Source organism: Penaeus monodon, chromosome 2, assembly GCF_015228065.2.
Source record: "Penaeus monodon isolate SGIC_2016 chromosome 2, NSTDA_Pmon_1, whole genome shotgun sequence".
NCBI lineage: Eukaryota > Metazoa > Arthropoda > Malacostraca > Decapoda > Penaeidae > Penaeus > Penaeus monodon.
Genome location: NC_051387.1, coordinates 34,773,770 through 34,793,769, shown reverse-complemented (window position 1 = coordinate 34,793,769; position 20,000 = coordinate 34,773,770). Strand labels below are relative to the sequence as shown.

Genomic DNA, 20,000 nt, shown 5'->3' with positions numbered 1-20,000 from the left:
ATGTGTAAAGACATAATAAACTCACTGTGGGAATAGCATACATGTACATGCCATCCCCAGCAGCACTGGGTTGAATCACAGTGGACATGTCATGCAATCCAAGCACAAAGGGTTAATAACATTTAACAAAAAAGTAAATATCATTGTATATGGACAAAAATAATGTGAACACTCTGATAGAATGAAATAGCAAGAACAAACTGAAAGCTTGATATTTTGAACTTAAACAAAGGTAACCCAAAAAAAGACGTTATTGAAAAACATTCTTTTTTACCGGATCAATTTTTGTTAGTATTTGTGCATTTCTGATGCATTATTGTAACACATAAACAGCAAGAATATGCATTTCAACTATGAATGATAAACACCATATACAAAATTTTGTTTAATAGAAAAATAGAACTTTCAGAATCAACTACTATCACAGCAATTTTTAAAAATATATTATTTGCTTACCTGGATATACGATTCAGTCAGAGTTAACATCTGAGGTTCAATTTCTTTAACATGAAGATCTTGCAGTTCATACCACTTCCCAGTGCCCTGTAACAACACATAAAAAATAAAAGGAAAAGATAAGCTATTCTAAGAAGTGAATGGAGCTAAGCTGAAATTGTTGAAAGGAGCTCCACCTAAGATAAGTGCTATCTCTCCCATCAGGAATTTTGAAATATTGTATTCCCTTTTCCCCCCCTTCTTTCCAGTCAAATAATCTGTCATTTTAACCCAACACTGGTGGTGTCCCATGACTAGCCAAGCCCAAATGCCAACTGGCAAAGATATATATATTTAAGCCAGCTAATTGTTTGCCCCAAATAGTTGTTTGCTTGTTTGGCTCTGTGTGCAAGTGTTCAGGAGCTACAGCCCTGAAGAAAAGGCATTAAAGAATTGTTTTATTCTGAAATACTAGAAAATTGTATATGGCATAGCCAAATGTAGACAGAGCATGTTAAATATATATTCCTCATTCTTCTAATTTTTTTGTTTAGCAGCTGAATGCGTGCAAATCCTGAATCATCCCACACATCCCTATTCCCACCCTCGGGAACTGGATCAGGCAAGTAACATTTCATAAGTATGTTATTCATCTTTATATCCTTTATTTCCAAATATCTACCACATGATTAAATGTATGTGATCAATATTATTTCTTTAATAGTATGTAGCAAAGACATACTTTAAAAAGTTTTTTATTTCCCATAAATATAAACATTGTTTCATGCAAAGGTTTTACAGAGTGGGGTTTGGATCATATCAGGCCTCTTGGGTTATTTGATTTCACAAAATTACTGAAATATACAACCTAATCTTTTAAAGTACAAGAAAAAATAAATAAATTAAAAATAATAAAATATTAGATATAGACTATGTGAAATTCATGAATATCACACAAACATTCCAAAGCATTTATCACACAAGCAAGATAGACTTGGGATGATGAGGGAGACAAAAGGAAATGTTTTACCCTCTAGGGAGTAGTAAAATAATGCTCAGTTGCCAAGGACCAACTGTTCTTATGTATGTAATATCGCAGGACCATTTATGGCCAATGAAATATGGAATCATACCCAGTAATTCCACTTGATGCATGGAATGCCATGACAGGTGATGAAATCAGACTCAGCTTCCCATTTGACATGTACATCAAGAGAGGAGAGAGGAGGATTGTACATCTCCAATAATGCCAAACCAATTCTACACCCTTTGCTTTACTCCCAAATAAGGTTTACACAGTCTCAATTCAGTAAAGAAGAGTTAATTGAAATCTATTTCAACCTTTTTTAATTTACTTTTTTTTGCAATTTTTTTTCAAACTCTTTAACAACCATGCACCAGAAAAGAATATTCACTTAGTTTTCTTTTGTGAAATGTAAATACAAAAGAGCTCATCCACCAAGGAGTCAAATTTTAGACCACCTGGTTTCCCCTTCTTGACATTTTGGGAAGAAAGTTTCTCTTTCAAGCTTCAATACGAGCTGTTATTTTTATTAAAGCTTATAATCATTATAATGCCATTAACTTACTAATGAGCATACCAAAAGAGAATATTTTCAAAATAAATAGTAAAATTGACTCCTTGTGACTAAGTATTGTGAAGCCATCATGTGTAAAGCCAAGTATAAATTAAACTCACAGTGGAAATGGACATTTCGCAGATGCCATGATGATATCAGGGTAATATTAATTCCAAAATTTTCCCTGGAATACACACAGTATGATATTATCCAAACCTTCAGGTCTTGACAAAAAAAAGTATATTTAATCACAAAAATGTCATCACTAAAGGGATGCTTACTTCTTTCTCATCCTTTATTTCTACATCCAAGTGATGATAGCAAGTAAATATGGTACAAATAATTAACAAAGATACTATCGGTAGAACCAATTTATTCCTTTCAAACACATTTATACATCACAAGTAAAACCTCTAAGAAAGAGCTCTTTTACTGTTAAGATGGGGAAGGAGAACAAAACTATTATGCTCTTTAACTATCTCACCATTTCTCCCTTTCCTTTACCAAATTGACACCTTCCATTAATAACTTCACTCTACAGTTATCCAACATCTAATATATTCATGTAATATTCTAAGTCTCCTGTTATTCTATCTATAAGTCTATCTTGTTAATTAATGAAACCTATTTCCAGACTTGTGTGAACTATACTCAGTATAATAATCTATGGGAAAATTGAAATTAATCAAATTTAAAGAACTGACTCAAAGATGTATCAAATTGTAACTAAAGTCAGTTGTTATCACTAAAATGTTAACTATTGAACTATCAGATACTAAACATTGTCTCGACACTAAACAAGAAATGTCATAGACAATTACTTCCTAATGTTAATTATCTTGTTATCACATCTGTAATGATACAATAGAATATTTGGAAAATAATATGATTGAGAATAGAAATAATTTAAAACATATGTAATCAGGATACAAAAGTTCTGATCACTATTTAGTGGAGTATTGAGATGACAGATCTGTAGGTCCCTGAGCTTGGTTCACCATCATGCACAATATTGCCACTAAATCATAAATAGGTTCTGGTGTTTTTGCTTCACTGGAAGCTAAAATAATGCACAGAAATAGATTATTGTTTATTGTTGAAGTGCAATATGTTTGACATCACGTAAGGTATTATGCTGTTCTTAAAAAAGTTTTTTTTTTTTTTGACACCACTGGTGCAGGTACATGAAATTTTCTACTGTGGTTAGTTTTAATTCTGTTACACACACAAGCAACTTACCAAAGAATCATTAAAACCTACCTTGATCTAATCTGTTTAACATTACTATTAATATGAGAGTAATATAATATATATATATTTTTTAATTTTCTTTCTCAAAAATTCAAGAATGGAGTAAAATGATAAAGTGCAGGTAGAACTAGTAACTGACTCCTTAGTAACAAATAGCTAATCAAACAGAACTACTGCCTGTTTACATGCACTTTCAGCATCAACATGTTAAACATAGTAGTTGAAAACTGAAATTCTCTGGCTAAAACATAATTTTTTATCGAAGATATTTTTTGGCAAAAACAACAACAATAACACGGATACTGAATCTTCACATACAAATATTGAGAAAATGCATGCAAAATTTACTTTGTTTTATATCTACCCTGTCATCTTTGAAACTGACAAAGTAACTAAGATTGTCTGACAATTAAAACTGAAGATTAATAAGAGTTTCTTCCTTAATGGTTAATGGTTACTTGTTACAAGAAATTAATGCGCTAGACATCAAAGGTCATATATCACAATGGTAAAGTATTGTGGTGAAAAGGGTGGATATGAATTAACAACTAGGATAAGATGTGTTAGATGTCAGAGGCTAATTCTGTAAGACAGGATGATAGTGAAAAGGGTTATAGAGGGGAAGAAATGGAATACAGGGGGTTTAAATGGGAAAGGTGTTAAAGGTATAGGGTGATCAGATCAAATGGAGAGTATGTGTCTGAGGAAGGGAGAGTAGCAATATATGAAGAAAACTACAAAAGTTATTACAGAACAATAAAAAGGTAATACAGGTAGAATTAGTAGTTGTAGAAGGAGGAGAAGAATCCAGAGAATGAGATAAGGGAACTGAAGAAGGTGGTGAAGAATCAGGAAGAATGTCAGGAGGGGAGGAATCTGGAGGACATTGTTGTGACATAGGGGAGTTACGTGAGCATCTAGGTGGGAGTGGTAAGGGAGGACATTGGGTGGACTTTGGGAGAGTGGAGAGAGGGTAGAGGAACTTGAGGAGGAGGAGGATGGATATCACAATACTTGAATTGAGCAATGGAATAGAGGATTGGAAGTGGGAGGAGTGGAGCATCTTTTGGGTATTTTAGATGTTTTGGAGTCTTCAAGAGTTCTGGGGGAGATGGGTAGGGGTCGCAAAACAAAATTTTATGTGGAGGAGAAAGGCATAGATGTCGAGAGAGAGGAGAGTGGGTTAGAGATAGGTGGAATATTTAGTTGTCGGTGTGCAGGTAAGTGGGAGTGGAGACTGGAGAAGTGATAGATAGTGAATTATATGGATTTAAACTGGAAAAGGAATTTGACTTGGGGAGAGAGTGAGTAGAGATAGGATGGTTCAGGGTAGTGGGAAGAGACACTGGGGGAGATGCTGAAACTTCTTCAGAACATGGGATGGGAACAGAGTGAAGTACAGTTTTGGAATATGTAGAGTGAGGCCTAGTTTGAATCCGAGAACTGCTACCTCAGATTCAAGCTTGTAGGCAGGACAGCTCCTATAAAATATGTAATGGGAACCACAATTGGTACACATGCATGACTGACCATGTTAGGCACATGAAGGGCTGTGGGCTGTGGAACAACAGTGTTTGGCTGGGTGACCAAAACACCAATATTTCTAACACTGACAGGAAAGGGGTTGGTACAGGGTCCTCCACTCATATAAACTTTATGTGGGAGGCCATGTTTATGGAAGCTAATCTTTGCAATATTGGTGTAAGACTTTTTCTGGCCTCTGGGAGGAATAGTGTAGTGTTGGACTGCCTCTGCATCACAGTCAATGGGGCATGCATGCAAGTCATTTTCACAGTCTGACTAATCCTTGTGATAGACAGGACAATCGGTCAAGGAGATGGAAACCGTTCCAGTACAAGTATTAAGGGAGGAGTGAGGTTGGGCAGGAATGGGTTTCCCAGTCAGGTCAGACAGGGTAGATAGTGCACAAGCTTGGGACTCAGATGTAACTGTGACAAGCCATGAATGACTGGAACAACTCCAAAAGACAACTCTGCCTACTTGTTTTTGGAGACGTTGGACGAGAAGGGTATTGTCAGAGTACAGGGCTGTAGGGGGAATCACAAAGAATTGATCCCACTTGGCTGGGCCAAAAAGGGTACTCAAAAGGTCTGCAGAGGTGGAAGCAATAGAAAAATGACATATGGAAAATGGGGTGGAATGGGGAGAGATAGTACTGTTGGGAGGAGGACAATAAGAATGAAGAGTAGTAATAAGGGTGAGGGTAGACAATGAAAAAAGACTGAGCAGTAGGAGATGGAGTGGAGGATGTTAGGAGAGAGGAAGGGGTGTATTCTGAAGGTTGAGTAATGACCTGGTAGATGCAGAATGAATAGTTGACAGGAAACACTGAGGAGAGGGTATTAGTATCAGTGGTTAGAGCTATGGTCAAAGGAAAGGCAGGGGTCAGGAAACCAATGAAATCAAACTTAAATAGGCCAGTTGATGCAAGGGCAACCATTAATGCCCCTAACAAGGGTAAAAAATCTTCACTATTGGCCATTGGCAGGAGAAACAGTCTACCTCTCAGGGTCCCCATGAGGGGTAAGGGATAGACGATTAACCAAGGGAATACCGTGCCCATGGCTCCTGGAGGCCATTCATGATTGACACAAAGACAGCCCTTCATCCTTTCAGCATGGCTCTTATACCTTAGGAAGTGGACAGAAGAAGGGGATGAAGAAGAGAATAAAAAGGAAAGGGGGAGAAAAAAAGACCATGCAAAATTAGTTGAGGCGAGGGTTGAGGTTTATGGTAGGGGTGATGATTTAGTCTCGGTCTCAAAAGCCCCCACGACAACAATGAGCAAGGGATTAGGGGGAGGTTCATTCCATTAAAACTGTTTCAAATTCTATTACTGAATATTCATTTTACTCACTCATAAAACTTTTGTTTTATGTATTTAAATACATAATATCTGTGTTCCTTAGACTGTACAGAATTTACACACTAAGAGACATTTTAAGAGCAGTATTTTGAACATTAATAGTGTGTATAATTTGCATGTCATACCTACCTAGTGTAACCATAAAGAAATGTGAGAAAATAGATATGAACAATAAAATAAAAAAAGATAAGTAGTTATTCTTAAAATTTGTTTTATTTTACCCTTAAACAGATTTTTAAAATTTGTATTTGCCTTTTTTGTTTCTTTTTTATGTAGATCTTTATTGCCTTTTTGATGGTATAATCAGATTTTAGAGTGGACAAGGATTTTGAGCTAGGTGGAACAGTAATTCCCAAAAATGTCATTTAAAAAAAATTTCAAGTCAAATTTCCAATAGTATACATTCATTTTCCATTACTTTAAATTTTTCTATTTCAAATATGTAAATATATGTTCATTCTACTTTTCTACAATGTTAATTTTCATTAAACCTTTACTTATAAGCTACATACTAATATATTCTTGTGAGTAATCAAATGTAACACAAATCAGTGTTTAAAAAGAGTAATATATTTACATGTATACAAAAAATCTACACACTACATATTCTTGAGAGTAATCACATGGAACATATATCTGTATTTGAAAAGATATCTGCATGCAATGCAGATTTTAGAAGCAAGAACCAAATGGAACTGAGAATGATAAATAAACATTAGTAAAGAGAGGACAGATAGCTGTGTCTCATGAACAAGACTATGTAGGTGTAATACAATTAGTAAAACTGAGGAGAGAATAACATATTCGATTATATGAAAAAAATAAGGATTATATATTTTTTTAAAATATGCTTCCATCTTACCTCCTCTGTCAAATACTCAGTCAAATCAATATTCTTCACCGGGAAATTGACAATTGTAGGATTCTTCTCAATGTAGAAAGTGTTCTTTGTAAATCGCTGAAAATTAAAACATTTTATAAATTAGTGGTTCCATGGAGAATCTAAAGGCATTCTATGTATATGCAAATATTTGAAGATCATTAACCCAGAACCAATGGGCATGGCATGTACGTACATGCCATGCCCACTTTGAGTTTACTTTATTAATTGTTTTTACACATAGATGGCTACACTTGTACTAAGTCACCAATGAGCCAATTATGAGTAGTAGTTGTCTCACATGTTTACCCATTTCCTTGATTTTCGTAAATATTTTATGTTATCTTATATTGCCACTACTAATGTCAATAACATTATAGTAATTATAATGTCTATTATAAAATAACAGCATAAAAAGAAAGAGGAGAAAAAAAAAAAATCAAGGAAAGGTGAAATCAGGTAAGGTTGCAAGGTCTACTAATTGACACCTTTGTGGCTCTCTATATGCAGAAACATTTCACAATAAATAAAAAATGAGCACAACATTTTCCTGGCAACATTGGGTTAACTCAATCTTCATCCATCACTGCTGGGTCACATGTACCAGCATCACAGCATACCACAACTTAAGCATTCTTTACCTAGAAACTTGAGGGCTATGAAAATCCATAATTTATGACTGACTAACAAGTCTGTTAAATATTATCATTAAAGTCTTTCTGGCATCCCACAGGCTGGTACTCAATGTGAATATGTTGTTTGTTTCTCTAGTAAAGCAGTTCATTATCAAATAATTAAGCTAATGATACACTTGCCTACAGCCATCAAGTTTGAATGGGGGGGGTTCTTCATTATCCAGCCCTTGGTTTTGTCTATCCTAATTTTCTCCACTTACTGATTCAAAACTCTGAATATGTCTAGGAAATTATTTGCTAATCCATGGCCAGTGCATATGCATCATTAATCTACTCTCACTTCCAAAACCCTAAAGGTGTGAAGAAAATTCACTACCCAGTGGACACTTAACCCATTACTGACAGGTAGCATTTATAGAGGCCCGGGCCTCGCTGCCGGGGGCTTATATCGTCACCCGAGCATGCGCGACCACTCATGCCAAATACCAGCATCCCTTGCCGTTTCTTTGTAATACTACGAAAATATGTTGTATTTTCAGTTTTCTCTACTTGCCAAACTTCCAGATAAATCGAGACTGAAGGGTATTTTTGTTGTTATATAGACTCCATAGTTGATCATTATTCGGTCTATAGTCCGAATAAAATAAGCAGTGTGCGGCATCACGGAGTTGAAATTGTCGGTTTGTTGCATTTTTTTTGTTTGTTGCATGGTAAAAATGAGAAAGTGTTAAAACTGACTTAATCACACTTTCACTGGCAGAAAAATAATCTTTTGCTGTGATTGTAACAAAAAAAAACTCATGGCATGTCCATGCATCCTCTATGGCATGTGCGTACGTGCCCCCGGCAGATGGTCCCGCCATGCCACGGCATGTACGTACATGCCACCCGTTGGCAATGGGTTAACAGATATGGGCTAACTCTCTAATAAGAACACAGTTAGCAATAATCATTAAGTGTTCTTACAATGGCAACACAGGTATTAATAGTTTTATGCAAGTGTTCTAGCTTCTGGTTCTCTAGCTTCATAGGGGTCAGCAAGTGTTAAACAAGTCACAAGGAAAAGGTATATATTAACATAAAGCTAATATCATCATAATAATGAAATATAATATGATATTAGCAAAAATCAACTATTTAAATGTTTTAGATTACCTACAACTGAGTCACCTCTTGGTATATTACCATTCATGCATCTATATTTATTTTCAAATTTTCTTGATAAATATATGCATTTGTTGCATTATATATTTTTTTTTTTGCAGTTTAGAGTAATTTAATCCTACTTTCTCATATGTAGGGGATAGCCAAGATGACTTTTTTCTAGTTTAGACACTCTAACAAGAGCTGTGCATTTGACATTTGTTAGTGAAATATCCTAGTGAGTAAAGTCTAGCTTTTGAAAAACCAAGACCTAAATCTGCCTTGGTGAAACTTGTAATAAAACTGCCCTTAATTGCAGCTAAGGGGAGAGACAAGTTGGGTAACTAGAGTTGCTGGCAAACTGAACATGCATAGATACTGCTATGAGTGCAAGTCTAAACTGTATTATCAGCCTCAATAATCCATGGCCTGTGGCTTAAACAAGCCATTAAAAATGGTATTATGTGCAACCATTATTGCAGCTTTTTTGTTCTGGCTAGGTGTCATAGTGAAGGCAGACATATAATACTGAATAACATGCACTGACATGTGCACACCACTAGGTTGAGTCTCCAGGTAGCAAGCATGGTGCAAGGCATAATTACATGCACCCCAGAGTGAATACCAGAACATGGCCAGAATTACCTGGGGGGGAAAGCATTAAAGGTTTATATATATACCTGTTTATGTATGTATGTATATAATATATATATATATATATATATATATATATATATATATATATATATATATATATATATATATATATATATATATATATACATATATATACATATATATCACCTTTCCTTCAAGTTGCAGGGAAAAAAAATCTTTAACTAATACTATGAATATTGATGGTGTTATTCTTATTATAGACATTATAATTATTATAATGTTATTGACATTAGTAACAGCAATATAAGATAACATCAAATATTTTTGAAAATCAAGGAAAAGGGTAAACAGGAGAGAGGTAGTACTTATAACTGGCTCATTGGTGACTTAGTACAGCTGTAGCCATCTGTGTAAAAACAATTAATAGAGTAAACTCAAGTGAACATGGCATCCATGCAGATGCCATGCTCATCGGCTTTGGGTTATATAAACAAGAATAACTATATATCTATACATAGTACAGATATCCTTGCTTCATAATTCATTTTGAAGCCATCCTGGATGCCTATAGTTTTTGGTAGTGTATATTTTGTAATATGCCCAGTATGGGAGGCTGGATAGCCATAAGTATCACAGGGACTATAGCTGAGTCTGAGCAATGAAACCACAGCTTAAAGGTTCTCACAAGGGAAACACTGTCTCACCTTATGGTACAGGATGAGGTATGGGGGCAAGCCAGTCAGTTGGAATCTCTTCAAGATGTTTTCTTTGTAAGTCTGGTACTCCTTCCCAGTTTTGCCATCAAACTTACTCAGGAGGACATACAAGCTCACCTGAAAATATATTTAGAGTTAAGCAAACATCATCACAAGTATTTGATTTTTTGCTTTTAATTAAGCTTTGCCTTGAGATTCTTCCTGAATGAAACTGTATTTCTATAACTATTGCAGTTGCCTTTAGGTCATGTGGGAAGTGATAGAGTTATAAGAAATATATTGAAAAAAATTCCCTCACATGAAATCACATGTAAAAGATATATATCAAAACACTTTTTGAAATAGTACGATGAAATAAAAAGATTAAATAATAGAATAATCCAAGTCAAAACTATTAAATTGTGCATATTCTAGGAAGTAGTTTACGTATCATATGAATCCGTGGGTGAATGCATGTGTCTCAGTATTACTGTGTAGGTATCACACACTCAGTGTTACAATGAGCTTAATCAAAAATTACCAACTCCTATTCTAACAGATATGCAATTTGGGCCCCTACTTCAACAATAATACCAGTTTTTATATATACCTGTGGTATGATATTCTCCTTCTTTTCATCTTTGAATAATGGAGGCTGAGGCAAATCACATGTAAGATAAAGGAAAGGGCTTTCCTCCATCTTTTCCTGGTACTCCTCACATTTCAAGAGACGGTTTCTCTCTTTCTCATCTATCTCAACAGGAAGGATCTACCAAATAAAATTAGCAATAAGGAATACAATGTATGCATAACAAAAGAATAGAGAAACTCTTTTTACTTGCCCATTCATTATATCTGAGACTTGAAGAAAGATTAAAATATATCTATCTATCCATATCATGAGGAAGATTATTTTTTAGGAAGAAAATTAATTAATGTACAAATTATCAAAATTCATAATTTTGTCAAGCAATATCACAGTATTAAATAATTTGACATTAATTATAATACAAAATACATATGTCATTACTACTTGTAGACTAAAATTGTTACCTTCTGTGAGTAGATGTTCATGGTCCCTCTAAAACAACGGTAAATAATTGTGCTCTTGCGTTTTGGTGTTTTCAGACCAAGATGCATGGAATTCAGTATCCAGGATAGAATCTGAATAGCATCACCTTGTACTGTGAACTGGAACTTCTTTCTGCTGCATGATACTACTGCCTGAAAGAGTGAATATTTTGTTCATATATCATGAGTGAAAAATGATACAAAAGGGGGGGTATAATAATGAGAGGTTACAACTTGATAATGAAATCCTTGTTAGAGAGCAATGATGTCTCTTTCCCTTGGTTTGTGGAGCCATCTATGTGTAAAGACAATTAATAATCTAAACTCCATTAAACTAGACACCACTGGGGATGGCAGTGCATCCCAGTGGTATCTAGTTAATAGGAAAGGATAAACAGTATGATAATTTATAAAAATTTTGCTTGGAAAGATGGAAAGCAAATATGAAAAAATATGGTAATGGCAACCTGAATATTCAATTATTAAATCATCAAATAAGATCCAGACAAGCAATTTTTCCAATAGATGGATCTTAATCATGTAATACTGATGATGCTTATGAAAATATAAATCATATTCAATAATCTGTACATCCTCAATCACCTGAGTAACCATTTCACTGAAGAAAATGTTTATGGTAACAAGGCCAGTCTTTTAAGTTTGTAAGTGATGCTTATGTTTCCACTTTCAATTACATTGAAGTAGGACAGATGTAATGAGGACTGTTATTTTTATCAATTTGATTGTAAAGTTCAAATTGGTGATTTACTTTAAGTCATAAAGACCATAGAGACTGGATAATTTTATAGTTCTATTATCAAAAACAGTTTAAAAAATCATCTTAAAACTTAAACTTAACAGAATAATTGTCTTAAGTAATCCATAACCTTTTAGCAGCCAAACATGCAAAATTTCCATAAATATTTGTGTACAATTATGAAACCTTTTGAAGTTGATATGATTTATCTTGGTAATTTTTTTCCTCTTTTATTTTTTATTTTATTTTTTTTGCTATGACTACATTCTCTAAAGGAAAAAGGAAATATTGTTATTATTCTGTAACTGATGAGAAAAGAAAACATTGCCATTATTACTCTATAACTGAAGACAAAATTATTTATGTATGTAAATATGATAAAAATGTCCTTTTATGGATACTTACACTGGACCAACAGCCCTTCTACCTAAGTTAGAGAAAATGAAAATGATGGTCTAAGTCATGTAACCCTACTGCATCTATTGAACAACTTACTTGTAACATTTCATGAGGAGAGACATGAGCCTTGAAATTCCTTGGGTTCCATAACTTCCTAACCAATTCGCCAAATCTTGTAATGAGAGGAAACATTGCTAGTCCCTTTGTACCTGGTGCATGGTGAATATGACTGTAGTTATTGGGATCTAGGAAGTAGTTCCTTAGAGGTGTGATATTTGACAAAGCCTGCAAAATAAGGAAAAATTATTACAAAGCAGATCAAGGTATCAGCTCCAAACTATTTCCATTGGATATTGCACACAATTAAAGGTTTGCATGAAAAGGTCCTAGTTACATCAGTTGGATTGTCAGCAGTTTCCTATTTGTTTGAACCAAATATCTAATATATGCTAAGTCTATGCAATCATTAAACCTTCACAACCTATTTAAATTTAGTTTCACTGATAACTGGAATATAGTATGTAATATCAACTGTGTATCAAATTTTCATAGTTCAAGGAAAAAAATATATTTATTATAGAAACTCTGGAATTTTTTGACACCCTAAACAGTTCTAAGCTTGTTCACACTTGCAGGCAGGCAGGCAAGTAGGCATGCATGCAAATATGGGAATAGAGGATTTTAGGCACAACCTTACCTGTAATACTACATTACAATAATCATTAGCCTTGATATTGTTCAAGCCCACAATACCAGGCAGGTAAAGAGTACCATCATATGCTCTGCTCATCTTGCTCTGGTTTACTTTCTTTGCAATGTATTCTTTTGTGAAGGTTGGATTCACAACATATATAATGTCATTAAGAGATGAATCTGAAATAGAAATTAAATTAGCATCTGAATGCATGGAGTTCATGGTAGTTACTTAACAGAAAGATTGTGTTGTGGAGTACTTTACAGTTTCTGCATTAAGGTACAATGTGCAAAAAAAAAAAATCAAAATTCAGTATGGTATAAAATTGATATCAACCTCTATAGGTGTAGCTTAAAGATCAATCTGATCAAAACTGTAATCTCAAAATAACACTCCACTCGAGAAGAATGTTTTTCAGGGAGTACAGAACTGAAAAATGACAATACACATAGCAAAGGATTCTGCTGATAACAACTGAAGGTGCAGTACTTGCCAATAATCTCATAGTTGTCAGGTAAGCAGTAGAATCGGAGAGATTGTAAATTGAGGTATACATGATGACCATCTGACACACTGTGGGTATATGCATGTGTATTGGGTCCACGTCCTATGGTTAAAAAGTAAAATAAAAACAATATAAATAAAAATTCATAAAAATACCTACACAAACTGGTCAACTACTCCACTGGAATGACGGACTCCAAAATTATGGAAATCTGCTTTAATCATAAGACCTAAATTCCAGAGTAAATTTATGATGGTAATATATCTTGAACAAGTACTGAAAGTACATATACATTTTGATAACCAGATTTCAGATTATATCAAAGGAAAAATAAGATAAATATTAAAAAGAAATGGTATTTGAAATTCCCAAGAATGGGTATTATACCAATATCCATAATTATTGAGCATATTATGTTTTAACATACAAAAGGAAAGATCAGGACATGTTATATTGAATACTTTACTAATATTGAAACTATTTATAAAATTATTTTGTTTGTTCCTTAGATTAATAAGGTTGTCACTTTAATGAAACTGATAAAAAAAAAAATAATAATAACTAAATAAATAAATAAATAAATAAATATATATATATATATATATATATATATATATATATATATATATATATATATATATATATATATATATATATATATATATATATATATATTTATATATATATATATATATATATATATATATATTATATATATATTATATATTATTATATTTATATTATATATTTATATATTATATTATATATATAAAATATATATATAATATATATATATATATATTATATTATTATACATTGATTCTTTTACCATTATGCCTTGCACATTATGCCTCTAATGTATTTTTGTCATGTATTATCACTTTCACTTGACACATGGATGGTCCCACAAGATTTTAGTCACCATAGAGTCAATTAGTCTACTAATTATACTTAACCTCACCTGTTCATCCCGCTCCTTGAAACTTTTTCATTTTTTATTAATATAATTATATACTTATACTTATAATAACATATTGAAGTCCTATCATGTCATGGGAAATATTGCCAGAAATGAGGTGACAGCTCCTGACATCCATGTCACTATTATCAGGAAGTCACTTGATCTCATGCCAGACAATTGCCCAGACATGGGGCAATGGACACTGATGTATGTCTGTCCCTGCTAGTTGATAATGAATTAATATTATTAGGGATAATTTTGTTAATAATAATTACACTGCAATAATAATAACACTACTGATGATAACAAAAGCAATAGAAAAATTAATGAAAATTCAAGGAATGGGATAAAAGGTACAGTCAGATACAGTGGGCCTTATAGTTGACTCCATGGTGATTATGCACTTTAAAAGTACTCTATATATCGATAAAACAAAATTACAGTGGACAGTGTCTATATCCTGTATCAGTGGATTGTGCTTTATTACTTACCTTGAAAGTATTTACCACAAACTAGACAGGCATACACATTAATTCTTGAGAGTGATACACTGCACAACTTCTCAAAGTCAAAATCTAACATATGACGATTAATGGTGTCCAGGTAAGGGCACTGACGTGACTTCTTTGCTGGAAAAAGAAATAAAAACATTAGGAAAACAAACTTTCTATCAATCAATGTCTCTAAAATCAACACAAGCCAAGTGAAGAAAGTCAACTGAATATTTCAGTTATATCTTTTAATACCCAGTACTGGGTAATTTTTCCATGTCGTTATTTATTTCAGAATACATTCCTTGCTTATGCTTCAGGACTTCACCATAATAATCTTCATCTCCCACAAACATGATTCTTGTGACATTATGTACATATCCTGAAATTTTGCTAATACAATATAGTCTATAAAAGATTTTGGATGGAATCCTGAAGAGATCCATCTTGTGCATTGTACAAAACTGGCCTTCTCTTACCCCCACAAAACAATCTGATCAAGAGTAAGGGTACAAAAAATTTAACAGAGCAAAGATAATCACTTGTCTACCTCAAAATATATATTCTCCTACAATCAATTATCTATGTTCATTCACATGGAATTGTGCTTTTCTAACATCACTGGATTATTTCAGTAAAAGTATTTCTAACAATTACCAAGAAGATGATATCAACATCCATGTGAGAACCATATTCAGTAACAAATTTCCTGGAAAGTGTCCTTTCATAGTTGGCCTGTAGTGCAATGAAACACTTCTGCAAACAGTGAACAGTAATGGCAACTGGGATGAATTTGGACACTTTTAGGGAGTTTATAATATGAATAATAAGATAGCAGCATCTATTATTTTTCTCATTTCCTACCTATCGGAATCCATGGAGAATCAAAGGTTGAGGAGGTGGGGGGAGGTCATACACACACACCAATATGTGGCAAGTCCTTTGACCTCCTTCTCCTACGGTCTTTCACTACTGGGTATAAGCCCCCATACAACCCCTTCCCCTAGGGTGTTGTCCTACTGTGGGAAAGCTCCCTGACACTTTATCCCTAGTGTATTTCCTTACTGAATGCAAGCCCCTAGAACCACTTCCCCTAGGTTATTTACTTATCAGAGTAGGGGGTCAAGAGGCAAGGCCCCCAATACATAAATGCCCCCAGGGTTGAGGATCTTGGTACAGATTAGGGGTTACCTCAGATTGCTTGGTTAGAAAGTTTTGTATAAAAAAAGGTAACTTTTTTGTTTCATACAGCCATCCTACCTTGCAATTATTATTCCTTGCTCCAATTATTCATAGTGTAATATTTGTGAATCTCATATTGTTTTTTATCATAAATGACATAAGTTGAAGTACTGGTAATTGTTTATGAAGCGAATGCACCCCTCTGAGACTATGTCCTTATTACTAAAGCCACTCCTTGGGATGTACAAAAATCACCATACAAACCCAAAAACTTCCTAACCCTGTGGGCTTCGCCCCCAGATCCCCACCTGGGCCCTGGGTCCCCGTGGACTTACTCTCAATGTGGCATTTGTCAGAAGATATTTCCTTCATTTCTGATTTTATTCTTTGCCTGCACAGATATTTTAATGTATTATTTTTCCTTTATTAATAATAGAGTCATTTGATTTGACTATAATTTATACCAAAGTAATAGGTGTTGCACAACTTTCTTATTATCAACTTGTGAGGGAAATGCCATAAATGAAAAGTGTCCTATTTTCTGTTGTTCTATCCATTACAGGCAATTATACTATATGGCTAAGTGAAACCGATACTATACCATAAAAAATGTAGGTCCATTACTAGAGGATGAAGTGCATTTCCACTGATTTTAGCAAAATCTGGTGTGTCTTTTAGTAAATTGTAAATATTCAGAACACCTTTACATGACTGATCAATACAATAGTGGTACCAATAGATTCCTCTCACCCTCTATGACCAGTATGCTGAGGGAATATCCCTATATCCCCTTATTCTTGGTCCTGTTGGCAGGGGAGCCATGAAAAACACCAGGGACATTAAGGGGTAAAATGTGAATAAAATATGCCAAAATTCACTGTAATAGCATTATACAAATAATAAGACATTATAATGTCTAATGCAGGGTGTATATTGTTTATATTTTACCCTACAATGTCCCTGGTACCTTCCATGACCTCCTCAGTTATCAAGACCAAGATTGTTGGTATTTGGTGGCTTACCACAGCATAATTTCTACATATAAGGGTATTAGAAGGTGAGAGGAACCCATCGATACCACAATTATAATCAGCCATGTAAAGGTCTCCTCAACAATTACCCTGTGGCCTTTTTGAAAACTGGCTTTATGGGCTGTAGATTTTCCATGTTAACCTAAAGTTTGTTAGACTGATTTTAGTTTTCTTTTTGATTTCGTATAGGTAAGGGTTCAGTTTTATATTTACTATAACTGAGCCTGCTTCACCCCAAAATTTCGGCCAAGCAAAAAGATGTACATTTGTTTTATTTTTAAAATCGTCACAGATTATCGTATAATAAATTCACGAACGCGATATGCAACTTCAGAGATACTAATACTCATACTGATTCTACTAATAAAATAAGGTGATATGCCGGCACATTTTTATTTCCTTCTGTAAACCCAAGAAATGTACTTACTAACTGCTCTCTTATCATCAATATCATCTTCTAACTCCCTCTTGACCGCCTGGTTGACGGGGGGATTGAATTTCTCTTCTGTAATTGACATCATGCATAACCGTCAAGAATTTCTGATAACATGCAACTTTGGAGGTCCTGAATCCAGACCGAGAGACGACGCTGGCTCTTTCTCGAACGTAAACAATTCAAAACGTTGTCGGTCGTTCTTGTAAGGGTTGCGGATTGCGAGGATCTTACTTTTAGGATATATTATAAGTTGCTGCTACTGTTGTTATCACGCTCGTTCTTTTACTTGGTCCTATTAGTATTATCTTTTGTATCATTGTTATGATTATCATTATCAACATTATCATTGTTGTTGTTTTTACCACTATTAATGTCATCATCATTATAGGTGTTGTTATTGTTATTGTTATTGTTATTGTTATTCTTATTCTTATCGTCATTTACATCATTTTTAATATTTTTCATTGTTATCATCATAATTATTATTGTTACTATTGCTACTACTACTACCACTACAGTTACTACTACTATAGAAATACTACTATTGTTATTATTGTTATTATTATCAATATTATAATTATTATTATTATTATTATTATTATTATTATTATTATTATTATTATTATTATTATTAGCAGCAGCAGCAGTAATAGCAGCAGCAGCAGCAGCAGCAGCAGCAGCAGCAGTAATAGTAGCAGCAGCAGCAGCAGCAGTAATAGTAGCAGCAGCAGCAGCAGCAGCAGTAATAGTAGCAGCAGCAGCAGCAGCAGCAGTAATAGTAGCAGCAGCAGCAGCAGCAGCAGCAGTAATAGTAGTAGTAGTAGCAGCAGGGGCTGTGGCCAACTGGCCTCCCGAAGACTCTGCTTGCCTCCATCAAGGTCTTGGCTTGCCCCCCCCCCCCATCTACACTTTTAACTCATAGCTCAGTTATAGCTTAAAGATGCATCTAGAATATCTCCTTTCTAAATTTTTGTTCGCTTCACTCACCTACCCCCCTTGCCCCCCCCCCCCAAGAAAAAGCTGAAATGACGCCCCTGAGTAGTAGCAGTACTACTACTAGTAGTGGTAGTACTAGTAGTAATAATAGTTGTTGTTATTGCAGTAAATGTTGTAATACTATCATTATTACTATTATTGTTATTATTATTATCAGCATTATTATTTTTATGAATATTAGTATTACTGTGATGATGATGATGATGATGATTTTCATGATAACAATAATAATAATTATAATAATAATTATTACAATAATAATAATTACTATTATTATTATTATTATTATTATTATTATTATTATTATTATTATTATTATTGTTATTATCATTATTATTATTATTATTATTATTATTATTATTATTATTATTATTATTATTATTATTATTATTATTATTGCTGTTGTTGTTGTTTTTATTATTAATATTATTATTATGAACATGATAATGATGTTGATAATGATGATGATAATGATGTTGATGATAATGATGATGCTGATGCTGATGTTGATGCTGCTGCTACTGATGATGATGATGATAGTGGTGGTGATGATGATGATGATGATTTTCAGTATAATAAAAACAATAATAATAATAATAATAATAATAATAATAATAATAATAATAATATAGCAATAATAATAATCATTATTATTATTATCATTATTATCATTATTATTATTATTATTATTATTATAATTATTATTGATATTACTATTATTATTATTTTCAATATTATTATTATTATTGATATTCTTACCATTATTGTTATCATTATCATTATCATAATTATTGTTATTATCATTATTATAATAATTATTGTTATTATCATTATTATAATAATTTTATTTATTTTTATTATCATTTTTATAATGATTATTTGTTACCATTATTATAATAATTATTGTTATTATTATTGTTGTTACTATTATCATTATCATTATTGCTGTTGTTGCTATTATCATTCCTGTTGCTATTATCGTTATTAATACCATTACTATTATAAATATCAGTGTTATCTTTATTATCATTATTATAATCATCATCATTATTATTATTTTTATTATCATTATCATCATCATCATTATCACCATTATTATTATTATAATAATAATAATTATTATTATTATTATTATTATTATTATTATTATTATCATTATTATTATTAATATTATAATTAGCATTATTATCATCATGGATGTTATAATCATTATCATTACTATTATGTCATCTTCATCGTTATCTTTAACACGGCTATCATTTATTACCGTTATCATAATTCCTATTATTATTATCAATATCATAATTCGGTTATCATCATCATAATTCATATTACTCTCATTATCATTGTTGC

The 20,000-nt window shown here is 33.0% G+C and overlaps 1 protein-coding gene across 1 annotated transcript in view; it reads right to left on the bottom strand.

Moving 5' to 3' along the window:
- The window catches only part of LOC119582592 (U4/U6.U5 tri-snRNP-associated protein 2-like), a 21,140-nt gene extending 3,306 nt beyond the window's left edge, over window positions 1–17,834 (bottom strand). Inside the window, 13 exon segments of the mRNA XM_037930966.1 lie at window positions 457–585; window positions 2,985–3,031; window positions 3,034–3,068; window positions 4,743–4,744; window positions 7,016–7,111; window positions 10,134–10,262; window positions 10,735–10,893; window positions 11,178–11,348; window positions 12,448–12,636; window positions 13,049–13,224; window positions 13,539–13,652; window positions 15,003–15,140; window positions 17,643–17,834. Coding sequence (XP_037786894.1) covers window positions 457–585; window positions 2,985–3,031; window positions 3,034–3,068; window positions 4,743–4,744; window positions 7,016–7,111; window positions 10,134–10,262; window positions 10,735–10,893; window positions 11,178–11,348; window positions 12,448–12,636; window positions 13,049–13,224; window positions 13,539–13,652; window positions 15,003–15,140; window positions 17,643–17,736 — 1,479 coding nt within the window. The 5' untranslated portion in view covers window positions 17,737–17,834.
- Between the last annotated feature and the right edge of the window lie 2,166 nt (window positions 17,835–20,000).